The sequence below is a fragment of the Drosophila bipectinata genome, chromosome 2R, assembly GCF_030179905.1.
Source record: "Drosophila bipectinata strain 14024-0381.07 chromosome 2R, DbipHiC1v2, whole genome shotgun sequence".
NCBI classification, from domain to species: domain Eukaryota; kingdom Metazoa; phylum Arthropoda; class Insecta; order Diptera; family Drosophilidae; genus Drosophila; species Drosophila bipectinata.
In genome coordinates this window covers 17235208-17259993 of record NC_091737.1, presented here as the reverse complement: position 1 = coordinate 17259993, position 24786 = coordinate 17235208, and the positions used below count along the sequence as shown (strand labels likewise).

Sequence of the window (24786 nt, the reverse complement as noted above, 5' to 3'; positions counted from 1 at the left end):
CCTCCTTAGATATGCACATGAAGAAATAGTTTAAAAATAGGAACATGTTTTAATTGGGAGTTCTATGAAATGGAAGAATTTTTGGATAATATATCACAGTGCATTTTTAAAGAGAACCCCTTCGTCAGGCTCCACTAATTTACACTCGACTTGCCGCATCCTTTTGGATCCTGAATCGAGCCAGCTGGTGGCACCTGCTAGATCGCAAAGGCAAACACTCGAGGACCCTGAGATGTTTTATCCGAAGGGATGACGGTTCTAATAGCTTCACTTCTTATGTCATTATTAAATCTTTGAAGTATCTGCAGGAATCGGCTCAAAGGAGATACACATACAGGCACTTGAATACTTGAGTGACGCTCAATTTGATGGACAAGGATGTCGGGAATCAGCGAGCTGGCGCACAGGCGAACCACCCCGCCAGGACAATGGGAAAAATCACAGCAGGCAGCACACAAATTGCACAACTCCGGCCGCAAAAGGAAATTCGTCCGGCGATCAGGATATTCCAGGACCTGCCAACAAGTGGCAAGCAAAACAATGGATTCGATTTAAGCAACCTTCCATCCCCCGACTCCGTCCCATACGGCCTGGAATATTTCACGCTCGATTTATCCTCGAGCGTACCTTGTTGAAGGACAAAAGAGTGTATGGTTTTTTCCAGGACGTGTAAGAGGATATAGAAACCACTTTCCATCTACAAATAGCACTGGGTGAACTGCAGTCGATACACTCATCTGGGGGCTCCTGAGGGCTGAGCACTGAACAAAACAGCAAGTGCCACACACCCATGTTTCGTGGCTCATTTCATTCAGTTTTGTTCATTTGATGTGGATGCGAATGATGAGGACTGCGATTGCTCCTGTGGTGGTGGTGGTGTTGGTGGTGGTGCCTTGCTAAGCCTCTTGTTTGGCGGCAATAAAAATCGAGAGCCGTGTGCCTAAGCCTCCTCAGAAACCCAACCCCCCACTGCCCCTTGCACAGGATGTCAATTTCTCAATTCATAAATAAAACCCAAAGCCCTTTCAATGTGTCAGCACAAGTGTGGAAATTACAGATGGAATTGGGGGGAGGGTCCTGGTTGGCATTGGTTGGAGAGTGTGTTATTGTTGTTTATTTGCCGCTGAAACTGCCAGGACCACCTTAAACCACAGCCAAAGGATTTCGCAGAGCCTCCCATCACATCGCACCCCTTGCATATTTTTTTTTCTCCTTTTTTTTTTGAATTGCTCTGCATCCTCAACTGTGTGGGTACTTGGATCGCATTAAGTTGATTTATTATGCAGCGCAGAATTCAATTAAGTGGGATGATTGTCACTTGTCCGTATGCCACGAAAGCCAAACGCCCAGGACTGGTTTCCCACTTTTGGCTTTTGCTCTCTTAACGGTTGGGGCGTGGCGGCAATTTGCACAGTTGGTTATAACTATCCTGGCTATCCAGGCGGCGCTTCCTGATCCCACTGCTTAAAATTTTCATTTTGGTCACGCACAAGCCGTGAACGATAATCGTTTATTTGTTTTGGTTTCAAGGATTATGAAGTCAAAGGGGGTTGGGATTTCCATTCCAGCAATTTGTTGGGAATTATTGAGGCTCATAAAATTAAATGGGCATAGATTAGGTATCTGTTCTGCTATAATACCTTTCCTTTGAATAAAGAAGTTCACAAATAACAAACTATAGTGCCTCAGAGAGATGTATCTGAAAATCAATCTTCATTAGTTCCTCATCGGTTAGCATGACAACAATCCACAAAAGACACAACACCTCTTAGACGAGTGGGTCTCCAGGACGAAAACAAGTTTAAATCAAACCAAACAAGAAAGCAAAGCTAACTTCGGGCGGAGCCGAAGTTGATATACCCTTGCAGCTAAAACCGGATATATATCGCAAACATCGGATATAGTTGGCCGATCCTTATGATTACATCATAATAAAAACAATTAATTACAATAAAAAATCTAAAAAAAGGTGCCAAGCTTCTATCTTCAAAAATATGAAAGTTCATATTTCTACCAAAAACCATTTCCGATCGTACAGTTATATGTCAGCTATAAGATACAGTCAACCGATCGTTATGAAATTTGGTAGATCGGATTAACTGACTAAAAATAGAATGTGTACCAAGTTCCAGTTTTCTATCTTCAAAAACACGAAAGTTGGGTCATTTCCGATCGTTCAGTTATATGGCAGCTATAGGATATAGTCGGCCGATCCTAATGAAATTTTGTAGGTCGGAATAACTGACCAAAAATATAATCTGTACCAAGTTCCAGCTTTCTATCTTTAAAAACACGAAAGTTGGGTCATTTCCGATCGTTCAGTTATATGGCAGCTATAGGATATAGTCGGCCGATCCTTATGAAATTTGGCATGTCGTAATATTTTGCCAAAAATAGCTCTCATGTCAAATAAGAACTCTCTAACTCTAAAAACACCAAAGTTATACCATTTCCGATCAATCAGTTATATGGATATAGTCGGCCGATCCCGGCCGTTCCGACTTATATACTGCGTGCAAAGGAAAGAAGGGTGTGTGCAAAGTTTCAAGTCGATAGCTGTAAAACTGAGAGACTAGTTTGCGTAGAAACAGACAGACGGACAGACGGACAGACGGACATGCTCATATCAACTCAGGAGGTGATCCTGATCAAGAATATATATACTTTATAGGGTCGGAGATGTCTCCTTCACTGCGTTGCACACTTTTGGACAAAATTATAATACCCTCTGCAAGGGTATAAAAAGAATGAAACTTTGGAAAGTCTGGGCATGGAAATGGAGGGGGGGGAGGTTGCAGGAAACACCTAATAAGTTGTCATCGGGCACGTGTGCCACGTGGAGGGGTGTCCTGGAGTCGTCGAGGGGGTGTCGGGTAATTTACACTTCCCACTCCAGAGGGGGTGTGCTGCTTGTGGAATTTCATTAAATAATCGTTAGTGTAAATCAATTTGTTAGATCAAAGCCATGTGGGCGACATGGCGACAAATGAAAGGAAAATAGACGCGACTGGCCCGGATTTTTTGGGCGGCCAGGCTATGCTGGCCATAGATATTACCAATTTGTGCTGCAAATAAAATGCGAACAATAAATATTTGCTTGTACTGATGAGGATATCGCAAATACATTAGCACGTGTCCGAAGGACCGCGAAGTGCGAACACGTGCGGGAGGCTATCAGTGTTCAAAATCAACAATATTGAAAATTGTTTGGATGAGAAATGGTGTTTAGTCAAGGAGTTTTCAGAAAAAGATATATTTAATCAAACTGCAATGATTTCAAAAGGATAACTAGTTCATTTTATTTAAAAAATAGGTATAAATTCTTTACAGACACTTCTGTTTTTTATTCCCTAGTCACTTTCCATATGGATCTGACAAATCTTTATTCCCATAATCGCATTAAGCCCGTCAGCCGGATGGGCACTAAATCAAAATCGTCAGAGGACTACCCACTCAATCCAACCACCCATTCAACCATTTGATTGTCATTGTCCTTCCGAGATGGAGTACAAGCGTTTGAAATTTAATTTAACGCATTTACATGCAGCTTAAGATCTACGGCTCGGCCTCGGGCCATGGTAAACAAATCAAATGTATTTAGAGGAGTGAAGCGAGCCAAACTCAAACAAAGGGATGCGAATGCGAACATTTCGAGACCTCTCCTCCCAGCGAGGATACCCGGCGCACACTCAAGGATCGCTGCTGGGAGGGTGGTTCTCCCCGCCTGGCCACCACATCCCTTTCGTGTCCCTGCGAGTTGAAAAACTCAATATTTGAATAACTTACTACCGTGTGGAGAGCAAACTTTGAGTCTCGGAAGACGGGTCGCAAAAGGACAATTATTTGCTTACGCGTTGTCATTCAAATTGAGTTTTAATGTCCGGGCGGTGCGCGTAATCCAGAAAATCCGGATGCTTCCACCGTTCCCGGGTGCTTTGATGCAAGTGAATTGTATCCTGGCGGCCATGTGGGCACCATTATTTGCTCTATCACGTTCACGTACTAAAAGTTATGAGGACATTATTCGAGTATGTAAGGTCGTCGTAGTAAACACAAATATCTATAATCCCATACCCCGTCCTGGGGGCATTCCGTGCGTCATTCCGTCCCCCCGAGGCGGGAAGTTCGAACTTCAAACTTGAGCGGAGGCCGTACACATGTACGGACGTAATTGTTTGTAGATGTCCTTAAATGTCGTGAGAATATTCAGTTGGTTTTCCACTCGGCTCGGATGGTCGCTTTTGTTTTGTGTATCTTAGCAGGAGAGCAGAAGCCTGTTGCATTTCTCTATATCGATGATGAGTTTATCATAGAGTTTCTGGGTTTGAAATATGGGTATTGGTATGGAGATGATGGGTGATATATCTTAAAAGGGCCTAAGCACCTAACCTCTTTATTTTAGCTTATAAATACTGTTACAAGATCCATCTTATAAAGAAATATAGAATCTCCTAAATCTTCCCTCTACGATATCCTGTAAGATATGTTTCCATAACTTTTTTTAATAATATTTTTAAATTAAAATATTTATAATATTAAGATTGATTTCATTTCTTAAAATTGTTATGATATCTTCTCAATAAATTCCCATTTGTAGAGGATTGTATTCCTATAGACAAATGCATTAGAGAAGTCCTTGTGGGTCTCTGACTTCCGGAATCCCCAGCCTCTACTACCTCTAACAATTTCCATATTATTCCAAAATCTGAATCGTTGTCTGAAGTGTTTTTGCGCAGAAAACTGTAATTTTTATTCATTTCCAGGACGCCCTGTGAAGTGCCTGCTAAACGATTATTAGCAATTTGATATAACTGCATGTAAGTACAACACGAGAACAAGTCAACAACGGATTCACCCACACACAGGCACAGGCACAGGCACAGGCTCAGGCCCAGAGAGGCACCCACAGAAGCAGGAGCCCACCCACACACCTACACGCACGTGTGGCCACTTACATAAGAGGCAGTGTATGTGTGCGACAGCAAACAGTAGAAAATCACTTCAGTTAACTAAATCCTCGCAACAACCATGCGCCGACAGCGCCGCAGCAGCGCAGCTCCCCAGCCTCAGAGGGTGGCGGTGTGAAAGAGAGAAAGCCAGCTGCCGGCAGTAAGGAGCAGCCATTGCTGAGGGCGTGGCTTCGGCGAGAGAGCCAATCAGGAGTCGAGATCTGACAGCAGGCAGCGTTAGCGTCAACGGCGGCAGAACGCGTGTCCTGCATGGAAGGGGAGGATGGCAGCCTGGAGGGGGCCGAGGGAGCCGTTAAGCTCATTGCCATATTTTCACTCTGCTCTCTTTTGAATTTACTTTACTAACAAAACATGACTGTTGGGAGGCAAAAAGGAAATTGTTTTATCAAATGGGTTTCCTTACGCTTTTTTATTATGAAATTAATTTCCAACATCGTTTCGCCGTCCAGCCCCACACCCACTCCCGTTCCACGCCACGGAGGCCATTTTCCGGTTTTACTCTCTGCCCCCCCTCGATTTCCCTTTGCCTTTGAGCATGTGTTTACTCTAGTTTCCTTTGGAGCTGCCTTAGTTATTCCTCCTTTCCTCGTCGTTCATTTCGTTTCATTTTGTTCGAGCGTTTAATAGAAATGTTTGCATAGCCCTCTTCCCCCACTCCTTCTCCCCTTTCACTGCACTCCACCCCTGGGGGTATCATTAAAATGCAAATCTTTATTACGAATTTAAGGCTGAGAGACAAATTAAATTTCACAAATCCAAAATCTTGTATTCGATTTCCTTTGATATCGGCTTGGGAACATTTAAGAGCGGTTTTTAAAAAAAAACGTTGCCTACATTTTGGGGCAAAAGGATATTTTTGTTCTGGTTTCACAGAAAAACAGCTCTTTTGTTTTGTTCTTTCAGATTTGTTGAAAGAAAGATTCGTTTTTATTTATTTTAACCTTACTAAGAAATGTTTTAATAATTATTTATATCAAAATATTTTAAAAATCTATCTTATTTCATTATGTTTCTTGTGGCGCCAATACAGTCTGACGTGTGTTCGTGACATATGTTATTCATTTGTAAGTGCAATGAAAGAAACAACTAAAATCGATGGGCATTTCTGGCCAACACTTGCGGGGCTTCCTCCAGACGGAGTGTTGAGTTCAGCATTGGCCAAATCGCACCAACAAATTAATAACGTTATATGGGCAATAAAGGCAATTGAATAAGGCTATTCCCGACCATCTCCGGCCACAGGCGATACTAACCCATATTATGACCGTCTTGGGGAAGCTATGCATTATGTGAGGTGGTGTCATAACAGACAGTGAAAGTTACTCAATGCAACGGAAGCCAGATCGATAGCACTAGGCAGCAAAGAAAAAATATTATACCAATATAAAACTATATCTATTATTCCTTTCCAAATCCCTCTGAAACAGAGGTTCTATTACATGGCTTATTAATGAAAAGAAATGAATATTATTTAGTGTAATTCTTTGCTGGCCAGTGTAATCGATACGAAAATCATACTCAAAATAGAATAGCCACTAAGTCAGTTAGCAAGAACGTCCGCCAGCTAATTGCAAAATCAGTTTAGGCGCACTTTTCAATGGACTCAAATCGGGCGCTGGCAACGCGGAATATTCACAATATATAGAATATAAAATAAATACAAATAAAATAATAAACTAATTAAAAAATTATTTTATAAACACTTAATGTTCGACTATTGAATCGGATTTCTTGTGTGGATATAAGAAAGGCGATCCCAAACAGCGAGGATGGTTCAGTTCCTGGGAAATCCGGGGGCCACTGGTGGTCAGTGTCCATTGAATGGTTTCATTACCAAATGCTAATCAAATTTGCAACAAATCCGAAAAAAAAGCTAAGAACTTGACCTTGCAGGGTCAGATTATTGGAATCTAAGTTTTTCAAAAACTGAACTATAGTGACTATGTAATAACAGATGTGGCGATTTAATATTTTAAATATTTTGTGAGACTAATAAACGACGGTTTATAAAAAATCAGGAGCTACTACTCTCTAATCCTACTCACTAATACCGAATATCCTTATAAAAAAGTGTTTCCTTTTCCCACATAGATCACATTCACATGGTGACCCTGGACAAGACGGGCAAAAAGTCCTTTGGAATATGTATAGTGCGCGGCGAGGTGAAGGACTCGCCAAACACCAAGACCACCGGAATCTTCATCAAGGGCATTGTGCCCGATAGTCCTGCTCACCTATGCGGCCGCTTGAAGGTGGGCGACCGGATCCTGTCGCTAAATGGTAAGGATGTGCGCAACTCCACCGAACAGGCCGTCATCGATCTCATCAAGGAGGCCGACTTCAAGATCGACCTGGAGATTCAAACGTTCGACAAGAATGACGATCAGCAGCCCAAATCCAATGGCTATATGCAGGCCAAGAATAAGTTTAACCAGGATCAGACGAACAACAACAACAACCAGGGCATGGGAGGCCAAGGTGGGATGGGCATGAACCAGGGCATGAATCAGGGCATGGGTGGTCCTGGCATGAACCGGCAGAACACGATGCAGAAGCGTAATACCACATTCACGGCCTCGATGCGCCAGAAACATAGCAACTATGCCGATGAGGACGACGAGGATACGCGGGACATGACAGGACGCATTCGCACGGAGGCGGGCTATGAGGTGGGCTGAAAGTTAGGAAGTCATCCTTTGATCCTTATGACCAAACTATTTCTTCCACCAGATCGATCGAGCCTCCGCCGGAAATTGCAAGCTGAACAAGCAGGAAAAGGATCGGGACAAGGAGCAGGAGGATGAGTTTGGCTACACGATGGGTGAGTTCATCCTTTATTGTTTCCGATTAACCCTTTCCTCAATACGACTCTTCCCTGCAGCTAAGATCAACAAGCGATACAATATGATGAAGGATCTGCGCAGAGTGGAGGTCCAAAGGGATGCCAGCAAGCCTCTGGGACTCGCACTGGCCGGCCACAAGGATCGACAGAAGATGGCCTGCTTTGTGGCCGGCATCGATCCAAATGGAGTCCTGGCCAACCTGGAGATCAAGCCGGGTGACGAGATCGTCGAGGTCAATGGCAATGTGCTGAAGAATCGCTGCCACTTGAATGCCTCCGCTGTGTTCAAGAACGTTGATGGGGACAAGCTGGTGATGATCACCTCCCGGCGCAAGCCCAATGATGAGGGCATGTGCGTGAAGCCCATCAAGAAGTTCCCCACCTCCTCGGATGAGGCGAGTCCATGCCAAAGATTCACCAAGAGCTATAAACATAATTGTTGATTCATCCCTTTTGTAGACCAAGTTCTTGTTCGACCAGTTCCCAAAGGCGCGTACGGTGCAGGTGCGCAAGGAGGGCTTCCTGGGCATCATGGTCATCTATGGCAAGCACGCCGAGGTGGGCAATGGCATCTTTATCTCGGATCTGCGCGAAGGATCCAACGCAGAGGTGGCGGGCGTGAAAGTCGGTGACATGTTACTGGCCGTAAATCAGGATGTGACCCTGGAATCCAACTACGATGATGTGGGTTGAATAGATTCTTAAGATGTCCCCTCCATAGGTAAACCTTTACTTTCCTTTCCAGGCCACAGGATTACTAAAACGGGCCGAGGGTGTTGTTACCATGATCCTTTTGACCCTCAAGAGCGAGGAAGCCATTCGCGCCGACAAGGAGGCGGAGGAGAAAAAGAAAGAGGGTAAGTCTAAGAGGTTACCCGTGCTATGACAAGTAAGCCAACTTTTTTTGGGAACCGTAGAAGCCAAGAAGGAGGCTGAGAAGCCGCAGGAACCCGCCACAGCCGAGATCAAGCCGAACAAAAAGATCCTCATCGAGATGAAGGTGGAAAAGAAGCCGCTGGGAGTCATCGTCTGTGGCGGCAAGAACAACCACGTGAAGGTGGGTTACCCGTTTAATCAAATATCTTTAAGAGTTATCCCTACCATTCCCTATCTCTTAGACTGGCTGTGTTATCACACACATCTATCCGGAGGGAGCAGTGGCAGCCGACAACCGCCTCAAGATCTATGACCACATCTGCGATGTGAACGGTGCAGCCCTCCACGTGGACGGCATGACCACGTTGAAGGTGCACCAGTTCTTCCATGCCACCTACGAGAAGACAGTCAACTTCACGGTCTATCGTGCCGATCCGCCGGAACTGGAAAAGTTCAACGTGGACTTCATGAAGAAGTCCGGCAAGGAACTGGGTCTCTCGCTATCACCGAACGAGAAAGGATGCACCATAGCAGATATTGTATGTATATTGATCCGGGCAAGGCGCAGTGGGTGATTTACCTTGTGGTGTTTCCATCGATCCTTTCCAGATACAAGGCCAGTACCCGGAGATCGACAACAAACTGCAGCGCGGCGATGTTATTACCAAGTTCAATGGCGATACCCTGGAGGGCCTCACCTTCCAGGTGTGCTATGCCCTGTTCAAAGGCGCCAATGGCAAGATATCGATGGAGGTGACTCGACCCAAGCCCACACTGCGCACCGAGGCACCCAAGGCCTAGAGAAGATTCACCAAAACCAAAGATTCGGCGGCGCAGCATGCATTCAATAAAAGATCCGACAATTCGAATTTTAAAACAATCTTGTTTCCGCGTTATGGGTTTATTTCAAAAGGAAACTCCTTAGGCTATAGAGCTTGCATTGGATGCGATACGGGGCCACAGATCAGCGCATTCCTTGGCCACGGGCCCGGTAATGGCCGAGCCCTTCATTTCGCCTTTGTTGTTCACTATTACCCCGGCATTGTCCTCGAAGTATATAAAAACGCCATCCCTCCTCCTGAACGGTTTACGCTGCCGAATCACCACGGCAGGCATGACCTATAAAAAGAAAAAAAAATTAATAAAAGGTTCAGATTTGGGGATCTTAGTGTGTCGCCTATTAGGTCTACAACTTCAAACACGAGGTTCATACAACTTTCAACCACAATAGTGGGTTGCGTTAACTTTGTTTTTGTAAAACGAAAAACGTGACTGCGATATGTTATCTTGACCGCCAAAAATAAAAGCATCAATAGCAAGTTAAAAACAGAAACAGTTAAGAATACTACTAAATTTAATCAAACTTGAAGAAAATATTGTTAGGAAAACTGACAAAAACAAAAACACTAAGAAAAACGTGCCTCTAAGCCGGTCTATCCCAAGCTGTCACAAAACTTGGAGCACCTATTCACACACTATAATGACATCCGTCCTCAGTTGGGGTACTCACCTTCTTCCTGAGCTCTGGTTTACCCTTCTTCACGGTAGCCACAAACATGTCACCGACGCCAGCGGCGGGCAGACGGTTCAGGCGACCACGAATTCCGTGCACGGCAATAACATACAGGTTCTTGGCACCTAAAACCAGAATATGCTTATAATGACGAGCTCCATGTAATCCTGCACAGCGTCATCCACTTACCGGTGTTGTCAGCGCAGTTCATCACAGCGCCAACGGGCAGACCCAAAGAGATGCGGAATTTTCCTCCCGCGGTACCTCCACGTCCTAAACGATAAAATAACACAAAGTATTAGTAAATCCACTTTGTGATTGCACACTTGATGCTGTCGCATAATTGTTTTTTCACGATTGCACAAGTTTTAAGCGATTTAATTGGATTATTTTTCGAGATTTTTACCTCTCTTCGACATTTTGCTGCTTTATTCGGAACCGAAAGGAAGTAAAAAGAAAGAGCTGGTTCGCTCACCGAACCGCAGCCAACTTAGCGTGGAACCAGTGGCGTTGCCAGATGCTAGATGAAAAGAACTAATGAACCACTGATGAACTGGTTCGATAACATATGATTGTTAGGATGTTGCCAGAATTTAACAAAATTGATAAAAAATTTAAAAATTAATTTAAAAAAAAATTTTAGTTAAAAATGATGTCTGTGTTGTAGACTTTTAAATGTTTCATCTTTGTTCCAAAATATATCTTAAGACATATATATGTATGGAAACAATTTTATTCAAATTTAAATTTTATGAAAAATAAAAATTTAGTGCATCTTGTTGGACTGGTCCCACTGATCCGTTATCAAACTGTTGATTGTTCCCGTTGAAAGAAAAACAAAGAGATGTAAAAAGACCCGCACAACATTCCATAGTCTCCACCCACTCAAGATGCATTCCGCCCAGGCGCTGGCTCAGGTCCGCGACAAGATCTTCCGAAGCTGGACGGGCATCAGCGAGGTGGCCATCATCAAGGAGGTGGCCACCAAGGGTGAGCACATCGATCTCTGCATGGAGTACTGGGCGAAAAGAAAGAATATCACCCAGTCCGAGTACCGTCACCACTTCTACGATGTGGTGCAGGCCTATGTTCAGCGCCTGCTCTCCGAGAGACTCGTCTGCAAAGCTGAGGATGTGCTCCGTAACGTAGACAGAGACGTGAAGTGCTTCTTCTTTCAGTTTGCCTGCGAGTGCCAGGATGAGGACCTGTCGGAGTTCGTCCTGGACCATCTCAGAAACAGGGAGCCTCTGATGTACGAACAGGAGGAGCCTGTCCTGGCCTATCACTGGTCCTTGGTCAAACAGCTACGGGAATGCGATACCCTAGTGGCCAAGCACCAGGTTCAGCTACCCCGACTTCACATCGAAGCTCTCATGACGCTGCCAGAGCAGGCGCTGCAGGTGCTTCTGGTGGAGCTGTACTTTGCCAATGGCAATGAATCTCTTTTAGGCTCCCTTTCCAAGGAAATAGTCTGGCAGTATCTCGTAGATAAGAACCAAACGGGTAAGCTCCAGCGCTGGGGTCGATGCCAGGAGGGGCTGGATACAGAAGAAGAGCTTTCTGCGTTGGAACAAGCTTTTTCCGCCTGGCAAATAGACGCCTCCATGTACGAGTACGCCCTGAGGCGCCTGCAGCAACCCAGTGAAGTTCTCCGAAATTACTTTGCCCGAGCTGGATACTTCTTCCCCGATGAGACCGGGGATATACCCACCCAGCTTCGCCGTTTGTGCACCATGCAGTGTTTGAGCCAACATTCGGAGCTGCTTAGCCGCCAGCCTCTGGCCAAATATTTGCTAGATCGGGGTCTCCACTCATTGCTCTTGATGGACTGTGTCCCTGTGGCTGCGCTGGAGCCGCTGGCGGGCAGCGAAGTGCATCAGGAAGCGTTACTCAACCTCATTGTGGATCTAAAGTCCAATTCTTTAAACGACAACGAGGGATTCGAGCTGGTGAGTCACCAAAACGCCCCTCAGTCGCGAATAACTTTTTCTTTGTTTCCACAGATTTCCAAGAGCGTGCAATCTTATTTGGAGAAAACTCACGATGCAGCCGACTCCTTCGAAGGCCATCCGCTGCTCATCTTTTATGATTTTCTAGGCCAGGAGCCAAGTGTGCCTTCCCTGGAGGGTTTTCTAACGTCCACCAGTTTGGGCCGAGTGCCCTATCTCAAATCTCTAACGTCCCGTTTCGATCACGGACCGACTAGCACCAACTCTGGACTTCCCACGGCCCACGATCTCTTCCTGAAGTTTAAGAAGGTTAATCTGCCGCTCCTGGCTGCTGCTGGCCACGGCGAACTGGTCACATTTTCGAATCCACGGCTCTGCCAGCGTTATGCCAGGAAATCGCAGCTCAATTACACCCATTATCTAAAGCAGCAAAGGAGCGCTTATGCTGTTTATTACCTGATAACCGAGCAGTTACAATTGTATGGCCAGATTACGAAGACGCAGCTCTTCCATGCCTGCGAAACAGTCACCCAGCTGGCGTTACACCACTCTGGGGACGTGGAACTGGTGACGCACTGTGTGGCATGCTGTGAAATGCTGGGCTTCGATACCCAACCTTTAAGGAGCTTCCTGTTGCTACAGAGAAAGCTGCCAAAGAGCCAGGACGGAGGCAGTTACTCACAACTGCTGGCGGAATGGGATCGGGATCTGGTGCAACAGCTAGAAAACGATGGCAGGAAGTTTCCCCTGGAACTATACCAATCTCTGATGCGTTTGGCCATACGAGATGTACCTGGAAAATTCCCCATGGCCTTGCTAAAGTATTATGCCGCCAACAACGACTGGTGGCATCTGTTGCTCATCTTCCAGTACTTTGAAATCCCATTGAGCGAATTAAGGAAGCTATTGCCGGATTTTAAAACTTCGCCGCTTGGCGTTCATTTGCTGCGCGCTTTGAGTTTCGAGTCCGGAGACCGACAGCACAAGAGGGCTTTCCAAAGACCGCCACGACGCAGCGGAGAAACTCAAACGAATTCCTCACAGGAAACCATGACGAACTCCTCTCACAGCTCGAATCAGGAGTCCAGCGTTCAGCAGTTGCACGGGAACATCGACCAATCCTTGTGCACCTTGCTGACGCACACCGCTCGCCAGGACGTGTTTGCGATCATCTTATGCAGCACCAACAGTCTTCCGGATGAACTCATCCCCACCACAGCCAAATTTGTGGAGATGATGCTCGGAAACGCACCGCATTGTAGTGCCATTAATCTTTTGAGACACTGCATCCGGCATGAGCAGCCCGTGTTGGCTGTGTTGGCGGCTACCTTGAGCACGCAGAACCGGGATTGGTGCTGGCTCGTTTGGCTGGCGGTGGCCAGCGGTCAGTGGACGCGTCTTCTTCAGGAGGCCGCCAAAGTGCGGGATGAGAATCGCTCGGAGTGGGTGTGGTCCCTGATAAGATCAGCGGTTGCTGGAGGGCAATTGAATCCCTTGCTGCACAGCTTTGAAATCTTCCAAGCTGTAAGTAAAAGTTGACTTCCTAAACATTCCCCTTAATGTGCGAATCCTTTATTTCCAGGACTCCAAGTTCACACATCTGTGTCGCTTCCTGCAGATGACTGGCCATCAGGAGGACTTCAGCGATGGCACCATTGTGGAGCTTCGTCAGTTCTTTTGCAGCTGGAGCCAAGATGAAGTTACGCTGCCACTGTGCGGACCCCTACCCCGCAAGCAAGTCATTCAACGCTCCATTGCATTGCTGCTCATCCAACTCCAGAGCAACTTCGACTGCATCCTGCAGCAGCAACGCTTCCTCGATTGCATCTGTCGCTCGGATGTGGGCGACATTTGTGATCTGTTGGATTTCTGTTTGCTCCACAAGGTATTCGGTGTGGCAGCTACTTGGCTACGAGAACTGTCCATTGATCTAGAGCAGTTGGTGAAGAGAGACAGCTCGGAGTACAGAAGATTGGTGGACGCTCTGACGGAAGCTCGAGCCTATGAGGAAGCCCTTCAGCTGGCTACCTTGCTGCAGCTACCCTTGAGCGACATTGTCTATGGAAAGTGGCTGGCTGAACTGGAGAATGGAGTTCTGCGACCACATGCGGAATACGAGGCGGAGATTCAACAGCATGCTCTGCCGCCCGCCATCCTAGTGAACTTTCTCCTTCAGGCTGCCTCTTCGACAGGTCAAGTTGGGGTTCGGCGGTACGAGCACCTCCAGAATGCCCTTAGCGTGATCAAGAAGCATCATTTGTTTCCCAACGAGTCCTTCGACCGCGATCAAATCGAGTACGACATGGTTTTGTGTTACTTGCAACTCCCTGACGATGAGATTTCCAAGCTAGCAATCTATCATTCGGAGTACTACGAGCAAATAATGCTGCAGGAGCGCTGTGTCCTCTACAAGTCCTTCTCGGAGCTGAAGGAACTGGCTGGAATAGATGACCTCACCATTGCCAGCAAGACTCCTTTGACTTCTCAAATGGAAACCAGACTGGAAGCTTTGCTAAGCACTCTCTTGGACGAGGGGGATATTGTGGAGGCATTGCGTCTGCAAGAGCTCTTCGAGTTCCGTCCTAACGACCTGCGGTTCATTGTGTTCGCCATGGCTCTAGCCGAGGGTATGACCAGCATCAGTAATCTTTCCAGCAAGGAGCGCCAGTTGCTGGGCGAGATTGAGAAGAGTGCCTTCCCCAAGTTTAATCGGATAACGCTCAACCAAAACGTGATGACCCGCTGCGGCAGCGATCTTTCCGATAACTGCTCGGATAGTGTGGTTCTGGAGTTCGAGGAGATTCCCTCCAAGGAGAAGCAGCAAACTCTAGATACCCTGCTGGGCATTGGTTCGAAGCTGAAGTGCGGTGTGGAGCTGGGCAGACGCATAGTACTGGCCTACCGGGCAGCCATGAATCTGGATAAGGAGTATTTGGACGTGCTCCGGACCAAAGATGCCGGCATTCTGCTAAAGAGTGCTGCTGGCGAAGACTGCCTCCAGAGACTTCTGGTGGTCAGTGACATACAAATTTCTACAAGGATGACCCCCAAAGAGGTTAGCTATTAATGAAAAGTGTAGGAGTGCATCATATTTATTATCTCCTTTTAGATTGCTGAAAGTCTGGCCCTGGAACTGACCACCTGCATTGTGCGGCCCCGTTTCTACATCTTCCACGCTAGCCAACAGCCAAGGAATGCTCTCAGGAACGCCGATCTATGGGGTCACAACATTGATCGTGACTTCCACTTGATCCTTGAACTGGCTCCCAATACCACAATGCTGGGAAACTGTTTGCTGGAGTATTGCGATGCCCTTCAGGCCTATCGTCGCTACCAACAAGGTCAACCCTACGAGGAAACCGAGGCTTTTGAGCGTCTTTCGGGAATCATAACCCTCTATGGATTACCTACGCCGACCCTCGGAACAGGCTCAGGAAACCCTCAAGTCCTCTCCCACAAAAAGCAAAATCAAATCTATGTGGAACTGTTGATCAAGGCGCATCTGTGCTTCGTCCACGAGTGCTCCATGGAGGGCATTGTCAGCGTATTGCAGAAAGCTAAGGCCTTAAATGGAAAACTAACCAAGGCCAAGTCCTGGTCGCTGATTGTCCGGATGCTGATTGGCATAGCCCGCTACCGGGAGATGTTTTACTGCTTCGATTCGCTGATCGAGAACGAGCAGTTCGAGTCCTTGCTGGGCCAGTTCGACGAGGATCAAAAGGGTGGATTGCGTCAGGCCATCCTCAGTTACTTGAGGGAATACCAGCCAAAGGATGGTAAGGAGCTGCTTCGTCTGGCGGCCCTGCACTTTCTTATGTACAAAGAGCAGGCGGATATATGGACTGAGGAGGCAGAAAATATTGTGAACAAAATTCAAAGGCTGGCCGTGTCAGGAAGTGGGCTAAAATGCTCTCCGGAAGTTCAAAAGCTTTTGCAAGAGGCTTTGGAAAACTATACCCATGCAACGGAGAACTATTTGCTGGACAATAAGCTTCGGCTGGCCCAACAGAGTGTTTCCCGGGCGGAGCTGATGGCCATGCAACTAGACCTGTGCAACAAAGCCATGGAGAAGCGTCACAACAACAATGTCCAGCAGATCTGCGTCAATGTCCTAGGCGTACGAACCAGGGAGCAATTCCGAGAGTTGGTAAACACGCAGCTTAGGTATTGTTGATCCAAGCTTGGTTTAAAATGTATTATTTAATTATATTTAATTTATATTTTTAGTGTCCCACAGACTCTGATTCTGGGCCGCGCCTATGGCTTCGATATCAACTGGAGCGAGGCCCTCTTATCCCAGTTTGTTTTGTTGCAAGTCCCCAACTATCTGATGGAGTATCGTTGCCACCAGCGTATAAACGATGATGTTATAGAGCAGGTTGTTAAAGGGTAAGACTGATCACTACTTTCCACTTACCATTTATTAATTTTGCTGCTTCACAGTTACTTGCTGCACTCTCAAAGTCATCCCACAAATGCCAAACAGGAGGAATCACTGGCGCAGCTGGTGGAACTGATCAAATCGGTGGTACTCAAGTACAAGCTGGCTTCCCTTTTGGGCTTCAAGCCCATCGTAATGTCTCTGATCAACGATTCGGCGGTCCATTATCTGCGAGATACCAACTTTGGTCGCAACGAATTCCACACTTCAGCGGACGCCTGACACAGAGACGAATGTGATTTAAAATTATATTTACACAACAACCTAAGCACTGAATACGTTACAAAATATATAAATTTAGAAATAGTTAAACTTTTCCACCGAAACCTCTTCCTCGGGCGGGGTTTCAGATTGAGCTGTAGTTTCTGCTGGTGGTTTGGAGCCATTCCAAGGCTGCACAGTCATCTGGCCGAAGAGGACGTACAACAAGTTGCCCACAAAGAGGATTACGGAGATGCCGAGGAACACAACACGCCATTGTGACCGGTCCGACTCATGGGTCACCGTCAGGCCTATGACTATAGGTGACACAACTCCAGCCGCTGACATCAGTGTGTTGCTGATCCCGAACAACAGTCCTGCAAAGTTGGGCGATAAGTCCACATGGTTCAGGGAACTGCCAATGGCCTGGCCCGAAATGGCAGCCACAGCTGCCACCATGCAACCCATGCTGCCCACAACATTGTTCTCGCTGACATAGGAGAGAGCCACCAGGGCCACGGCCGGAACCCAGGAGGCAAAAGAATTGATGGTCTTCCGGAGGACGGGCAAGGATATCTGCTGGTTCCGAGTGAGATACTCTGCCAAAAAGATGAATCCATAGGAGGACATTAGCATCACCACAAAGGGCAGGGCGGAGAACAGGGCATTCACGGCGATATTGTAGCGAAATATTCCGTGGATATAGCGGGGAATCTGCTGCATTAGAGTGTAGAAGCTGCAGGCCTGACTCATTTTGCAGAGTGCCAGGACGATGAAAGGACGTGAAGTGAGGATTTGAAGCCATGGCACTGGTGGACTCTCACCACCTTTCGTGCCCTGAGCTTTCTCCAAGGCCAATTCAATGTGTTTTCGTTCCGCAAGAGATATTATTTTCGATTCCGAGGGGCTGTTGGCTCCATAGCGCATCCATAAGAGGCTCCACACAATGCCCAAGTAACCTGGAAGGATGGTAGACTCAAACTTAAATCGATGTCAACAAAATGGATTCTGGTTATTGGCCACCTGGTATATAAAAGGAGCTTGGCCAGCCCAGAGGCGATGCTGCCAGAATTCCGCTCATGGCGAAACCCAGTATGGTGCCAACATCCAAGCCCGTTGCCATTACGCCACCCAGGCGGTTTGCTTCTCGCTTCGGGCACCACTTGGCCAGATGGGTGTAGAGACAGGGCCACATGCCGCCCATGACTAGGCCTTGGACAAAACGCACTCCGAACAACAGCTGCCAGCCTCCCCAGGCCAGCACAATGGGCGTGGCAACGCTTATCAGAGATGTTACCACCATGATGACTAGTAGCAGCAACTTGGCTCCAAAGCGACTGGAAAGATAGCCGCTCATCAGTTGCGTCAAACAGGACCCCCAAAAGGGGCTGCTCAGGGTGTAGGACTTCTCCTTCTCCGTCAGATGATATTCCGGATAGTTGGGATTGCTGCTGTTGGCATTCGTCAGTGCCACAATGGCCACACTCATGTTCATCCGCTGGGCCACCATCAGAGTGCCGCAGGTGAAGAGGAACAGCACCTGCAGGTGTCGAATACCCCACCGAGGAGCTGCCGAAAAAACAAAAGACTTCAATAACGAACTTGCTGGCCCGAGATGCTTACCCTTTGTTACCAAGGTGAATGATGTGATTGCCATTGCAACGCGGTGCAACGACCACTTGGATCAGCCAGTATCATCGAACTGGCCAATTTTTCCACCTGCCAGCGAAAAAGACACAGGTGAATGCGTATCTGCAGCGAAACTAGTTTGCCCGCCAAATTCCCAACTTGCTGCACCCAAAACTTGATTTGCAACGAACGCGTGACAACGATTCTTAATGGTTCTAGGCCTATATTTATTTGCAGTAAGTTATATATATATATGGCCCTTAATATATGGCCACATAAATGTCAGTAGATCTGAAGTGTTTAATTTCATTGACCGTTTGAGAAACAATTAAGGTGCTATTTTTATCTGAATATGGCTTGAGCCAATAGTAGTATCATGTCTGGGGGAATAAAAAAAAGCAAACAATAACAATGACGGGGGGAATCGCTCTGTGGGTCTTATCAGAAAGCAAATATAACACCCGGCAGCCTGCCCGGCGCTTTATATCAATCGGGGGAGCTAATAACGTGTGCCTTTGGTTCCGGCCATTAATTGAGAATGACTCGCTTTTTATCAAATGACAAAAACGATCGTTAAGCGATAATTACTACTGTATTAGCCGACGATAAGATAAAGCAAAGAGACCTTACTCAATTTAAAAGGAGGCTGGTCTGAGATGGGCTATAAAGCTTGCTTTCGCAGGTGTTTTGAAAAATTTAAATGTTTGAAAGTACAAACGAGGGTATGGCATATAGTTTACTTTCCCTGTCGAGTCGCTATTCATATGTAAGTTAAATGGCTTAAATTATAAATAATAGCAAGTTTGTACACAGACTTGGTTAATATTATTCAAAGAACCATAGGGGTATAGCACTTACCGTATCAAAAGAACATGTATTGTAGATTAGAATGTTGCTAAATAAACCAATAAAAAATCAAATTCCTTTGCCACTGAAATCATAAAATTCTAAAGTAGCCATCAATATCAATCATATGAAATCACATTCTGCGAATAAATAAATAAATCGTAGCGACTTCCCGCCAATCAAGGAGTCGGCTGGGCTGTCGAGAGATAACGATCCAAATATATGAAAATACTCCACAGGAATCGGCCATCTGAAATCCCCTGATCGGGCACGAGTTTTAAATAGAGAAAAGTACAAAGAGCAGAGAGGTAAGTCAACAGTTTATTTCCAAGTATCACAGTTTCTTTGCTTTTCTTTTAGCTGTTCAATGCAGCTGTGGCAAATGTTTTTGAACCCATCCACAAAATGCTGGGCTAGAAGCAGTGCAAAACACTCAACCAGCCATTGACAATTGTTGGCCAAGAGTCCCCAATTCAAAATAAATATTCGCGCACTTATATACTTATATACATTTATGAGATAAATTAACAGATTAGATTGTCCTCCTCGATTGGAGTACTGGAATCACAACACCAGCTCGGCCGATTGGTAACAATTGGGAACAAAAGCGAGTCAATTGAAAATAATTTACTTATGCCCCGCACGCTACGGTCACCCCTTATAAATAGAATAAATATAAATTACAGCCTACTTATGGTTAATACTGATTAACAAAATCAATTGTTTAAGTGGCGACGGCCACTTCCGCCACAAATCAAGAAATCACTCGACAGCCTTTGCCGTGTACCTCTCTGGCCAGGTGATTTGCTGCTCCAAAATGGGATCGATGGGTGGGGCGACCTCGGCGTGTGGCGTGGGGGACTTTTCTTTGGCGGACTCTGCATCCTTGGGCTGCAGATAGTCGTCGGCATCCCAGGGTTGCGCCTTGGCAGTGCCCCAAATGACGAAGACCACGTTTCCAAGAAAGAATATAATGGCCGCCAATCCGAAGACGATCTGCCATTGGCCGCGATTGTGCTGTGGCGAGAAATGGGGAAAGGGTTGTTTACTTGAGGTTCTGAAATTTCGGGTTTTTCTGTCTTGGGATGACTCACCTTATCGGTCACGATTTCGCCGGCAATCAGTGGGGTGAGGATGGGAATCACATTCGCCACCGTGTTGCTCAAGCCAATCAGAATGCCAGCATGATTGGGCGACAGGTCGATGGTGTTCAGGGAAGATCCGATGGTAGCGCCGCTATTTACGCCCACCGACACGGTCATCAGAATGATGGCCAGCTTTTTGTGGTCCTCGTTGAGGAAGCCGATGCCGATCAGAGCGGCGGCAGGTATCCAGAAGGACATTGTGTTGAACAGCTTCCTCACCGAGGTCAGGGAGAGGATTTTCTTCTTTAGCAGGAGATCGGCGGCGATCAGGTAGACGTAACTCAGCAGCCACATGGCCAGGAAAGGCAGGGAGGAGAAGACGGCGTTGCTCTGGATGTCCATATTGAGGACTCCGTTCATGTAGGAGGGTATTTCTGCCTGGAGCGTGCTCAGGCCGTATGTTTCCGAACAGCGCGTCACCAGGAGGGCCAAGAACGGCACGGAGGTCCAGATGGCCTTCCAAGGTATGGGTATGGTGCGATCGTGGAAGTCCTCGTTGTGCTGCAGGGAAGACTCAATGTACTTGCACTCCGACTCGCCGATAAACCGCGATTCGGTGGCATTGTTGGACGCAAAGATCAGCCAAAGGAAACACCAGGCAGCGCACAGGGAGCCCGAGACATAGGATATGCCAGGCCAGCCCATGGCGCCCTTGGCAATCATGCCACTGATGAACATAGCCAGCACCGTGCCGCAGTCCGTTCCCGTGTAACTGAAGGCGCCCAGACGATTTCTCTCCTCCGGCGGCGACCACATGGCGAGGTGCTCGGTGACGCAGGGAAAGATGACGCCCTGGAACAAGCCTTGCAGAATGCGGATGGCGCAGAAGACCTGCCAACCGCCCCAGGATATGCACCAGGGGGTCATCAGGCTGAAGACAGCCGTTCCGAAACTGGCCACAAAGAGAACCACTTTGGCGCCGTACCGTCGACACAAGAAGCTGCCGGGGCACAGGGTCAGGATATAGCCCCAGTAGAAGCTTGACAGTATGTAGGACTTGTGTTTTTCATTCCAGTTGTATTCCTGCCGAGGTAAAGCAGCCACGTCAGCAGGCAAATCTCTGGGCTACGGACTGAATGAACTTACCGGAAAATTGGGATTCGTACTGGCGGCATTGGTCATGGCCACGATGGCCACGCTCACGTTCAGGCGGGCAATGTGCATCACCGTGAGTCCAAGGAAGAGCAGGAAGGACTGCAGGTGACGGACACCCAGGCGGGGTCCCTTCGGAATCTTTTGAGTCATGGTGATCGCGGCGAAAGACCAGGAAACTTTAGCACTTTCAGTCACTTTATGGTTCTGGCTTTTTAGCCTAGTGTTGGCTCTGCACTGCTGGGTTGGCAGAATGGTTCTAAGACCCATGGCCATTGTATTACCAACATTTATACGACACTCGGAAAGCTTCGAAAGCCTGAGCTAGCACCCCGAGCGAAATCATTCACCAGATATTCTTTTTTATATATATTGACAAAAAAATATATATGGTATGGCTTGTTTGTCGGCTGGTGAGTCCCCAGGGGTATGGATGCTACAAATAATATCGCAAATTGAGGCGGATTATTGACGCAACTCCTCGCTCCAGAAGGCCTCTGACGTATCCGATCTATTGTAGAATTCGCCAGCGGGTTGAGAAAACATATATGCGAATGTACATACAAACATACATACCGAGCGTAGTATCAGCAAATATTGATGGGTTTACACAAAGTTGAAGTTCTAGTTGGAGTCGCGGTTGGAGTTTGAAAAGACAAACAAAATATAGAACAAAAGAAAAGCAGACACACACCCACCCACCCCAGAGACATGTTTATTTACTCAAAAGATTTATGGCACAATTGTCAATAGCACAGGTATGAGTTTGTTTCTATTTTCCAACCGATCCGAAGTCAAATTAGGTTGGGAATTACAATTCCACCTGCCGAAAGCTCACATCGGGAAAAGAGACTCCTCTTTCCATTTAAACTAATGTCTGCGATCGTAAATGAATGATTTTATTTATTTTTTCGCATATTATTCTTTATGGCTTTAATCGCGTCGAAACAATGGAAGCGGTACCTGATAAGCGATGCTACCTGTTAAATAAATAATAAACTAATCGATAATGTGCCAGGCCACGTTCCCCCGGCCCAGGTATTTATATTGATTCTATCAATTTATACACCTTTTGGTAATTAAAAAAAAAAACCATAATCTTAAATCGAGTTATGTTTTCACGAACTCAATCACGTTTGAGCCAAAGCTTCTTTATAGATTACCTGGAAAGCTTTTCTTATCAAATTGTGGTTTTCACCGATTCTCATAGAAATCTGCACAACACCTGGAAGTTCCCTAGCAGTCTAGAAAACCAGACCCCTCTTATACCCTGCTTTATATTAACACCATTAATATTAACTAAATTAAAAAAAAACTTAGATGGTACTCTCTGAAAAACCCGAAGTATGTATGAGATAGTATGAGAAAAAACGTTGTGTACTTCTTCGTAAAAAATTACCAAGCAATTTGTGCAGACTTGCTAAGACGGAAGTTTCGAGTTCTTCTGTTGATAGCCAGATAAGAGTTTTTTAAGATTCATCAACGCGAACACACCTAGATAAATTAAAAATAACCTCTTAGAAGTTGACTTCAGACGTCACATTTAGCAAATGACTAATAGACTTTCAACTGCTTCGATGAAGTTTCAAGAAAATTGAAAAATAAGTATGAAGAGCACTTTTTGAAGGGCTTGGATATATCTTGGTAGGAACTTGATTTACAAATAGTTTAAGGTATTATTTTCAAATATAAGATAAAATATGTCAAAGAAGTGGATGTCCATATACGGAGTCTACATACGGAAATCCTGGATTTCCCAAGGGGTCCATCAGGAAAAATGGGAAACATATCGATCAAAAATTTTGTTTCAAGGTTTTGATGCAGATTTGTGGAGAATCGATCCACAATTGTTTCAAGGTATACCTCTTTAGAATCGGATGAAAATTGTCCAAGATATGGTCATCAGAGGAGCCATACGCGGAAATCCTGGATTTCCCAAGGGGTCCATCAGGAAAAATGTGAAAAATTTCGATCAAAAATTTTGTTTCAAGGTTTTGATGCAGATTTGTGGAGAATCGATCCACAATTGTTTTAAGGTATTCCGTTTAAGAATCGGATGAAAATTGTCCAAGATATGGTCATCAGAGGGGCCTTATACGAAAATCCTGGATTTCTCAAGGGGTCCATCAGGAAAAATGTGAAAAATATCGATCAAAAATTATGTTTCAAGGTTTTGATGCAGATTTGTGGAGAATCGATCCACAATTGTTTCAAGGTATTCCGTTTAAGAATCGGATGAAAATTGTCAAAGATATGGCCATCAGAGGAGACATATGCGGAAATCCTGGATTTCCTAAGGGGTCCATCAGGAAAAATGTGAAAAATATCGATCAAAAATTTTGTTTCAAGGCTTTGATGCAGATTTGTGGAGAATCGATCCACAATTGTTTCAAGGTATTCCGTTTAAGAATCGGATGAAAATTGTCAAAGATATGGCCATCAGAGGAGACATATGCGGAAATCCTGGTTTTTCTAAGGGGTCCATCAGGAAAAATGTGAAAAATATCGATCAAAAATTTTGTTTCAAGTTTTTGATGCAGATTTGTGGAGAATCGATCCACAATTGTTTCAAGGTATTCCGTTTAAGAATCGGATGAAAATTGTCCAAGATATGGTCATCAGAGGAGACATATGCGGAAAGCATGGATTTCCCAACGGGTCCACCAGGAAAAATGTGAAAAATTTCTATCAAAAATTTTTTATCATGGTTTTGATGCAGATTTGTGGAGAATCGATCCACAATTGTTTCAAGGTATTCCGTTTAAGAATCGGATGAAAATTGTCAAAGATATGGCCATCAGAGGAGACATATGCGGAAATCCTGGATTTCCTAAGGGGTCCATCAGGAAAAATGTGAAAAATATCGATCAAAAATTTTGTTTCAAGGCTTTGATGCAGATTTGTGGAGAATCGATCCACAATTGTTTCAAGGTATTCCGTTTAAGAATCGGATGAAAATTGTCCAAGATATGGTCATCAGAGGGGCCATATACGAAAATCCTGGATTTCCCAAGGAGTCCATCAGGAAAAATTGGAAAAATATCGATCAAAAATTTTGTTTCAAGGCTTTGATGCAGATTTGTGGAGAATCGATCCACAATTGTTTCAAGGTATTCCGTTTAAGAATCGGATGAAAATTGTCCAAGATATGGTCATCAGAGGGGCCTTGTACGAAAATCCTGGATTTCCCAAGGGGTCCATCAGGAAAAATTTGAAAAATTTCGATCAAAAATTTTGTTGCAAGGTTTTGATGCAGTTTTTCAAGTTTTCTTTATGTTAATG

The 24786-nt window shown here is 45.7% G+C and overlaps 5 protein-coding genes across 5 annotated transcripts; 2 read left to right on the top strand and 3 right to left on the bottom strand.

Annotated features, from left to right (window-relative positions):
• Positions 1–6639: 6639 nt before the first annotated feature.
• On the top strand, positions 6640–9568 carry inaD (inactivation no afterpotential D). The gene is made up of 9 exons (XM_017235484.3): positions 6640–6776; positions 7062–7639; positions 7701–7791; positions 7852–8207; positions 8272–8496; positions 8558–8669; positions 8730–8869; positions 8931–9227; positions 9298–9568. The coding sequence occupies exons 1-9, from the start codon at positions 6740–6742 to the stop codon at positions 9487–9489; spliced, it is 2028 nt and encodes a 675-aa protein (XP_017090973.2). The 5' UTR covers positions 6640–6739; the 3' UTR covers positions 9490–9568.
• RpL23 (ribosomal protein L23) lies at positions 9552–10764 on the bottom strand. The gene is made up of 4 exons (XM_017235485.3): positions 10608–10764; positions 10391–10474; positions 10199–10326; positions 9552–9807 (listed from the first exon to the last, which is right to left on the bottom strand). The coding sequence occupies exons 1-4, from the start codon at positions 10618–10620 to the stop codon at positions 9610–9612; spliced, it is 423 nt and encodes a 140-aa protein (XP_017090974.1). The 5' UTR covers positions 10621–10764; the 3' UTR covers positions 9552–9609.
• On the top strand, positions 10743–16903 carry LOC108121410 (spatacsin). The gene is made up of 6 exons (XM_017235482.3): positions 10743–12150; positions 12205–13674; positions 13733–15205; positions 15260–16314; positions 16378–16539; positions 16594–16903. The coding sequence occupies exons 1-6, from the start codon at positions 11092–11094 to the stop codon at positions 16811–16813; spliced, it is 5439 nt and encodes a 1812-aa protein (XP_017090971.2). The 5' UTR covers positions 10743–11091; the 3' UTR covers positions 16814–16903.
• On the bottom strand, positions 16826–18449 carry LOC108121411 (putative inorganic phosphate cotransporter). Its single transcript, XM_070278338.1, has 3 exons — positions 18416–18449; positions 17816–18361; positions 16826–17751 (listed from the first exon to the last, which is right to left on the bottom strand). Exons 1-3 carry the CDS (start codon positions 18447–18449, stop codon positions 16889–16891), a joined length of 1443 nt encoding a protein of 480 aa, XP_070134439.1. The 3' UTR covers positions 16826–16888.
• A 1430-nt stretch (positions 18450–19879) lies between these two features.
• Positions 19880–22278, bottom strand: LOC108121358 (putative inorganic phosphate cotransporter). The gene is made up of 4 exons (XM_017235396.3): positions 22081–22278; positions 21499–22015; positions 20362–21435; positions 19880–20284 (listed from the first exon to the last, which is right to left on the bottom strand). Exons 2-4 carry the CDS (start codon positions 21778–21780, stop codon positions 20030–20032), a joined length of 1611 nt encoding a protein of 536 aa, XP_017090885.2. The 5' UTR covers positions 21781–22015; positions 22081–22278; the 3' UTR covers positions 19880–20029.
• Between the last annotated feature and the right edge of the window lie 2508 nt (positions 22279–24786).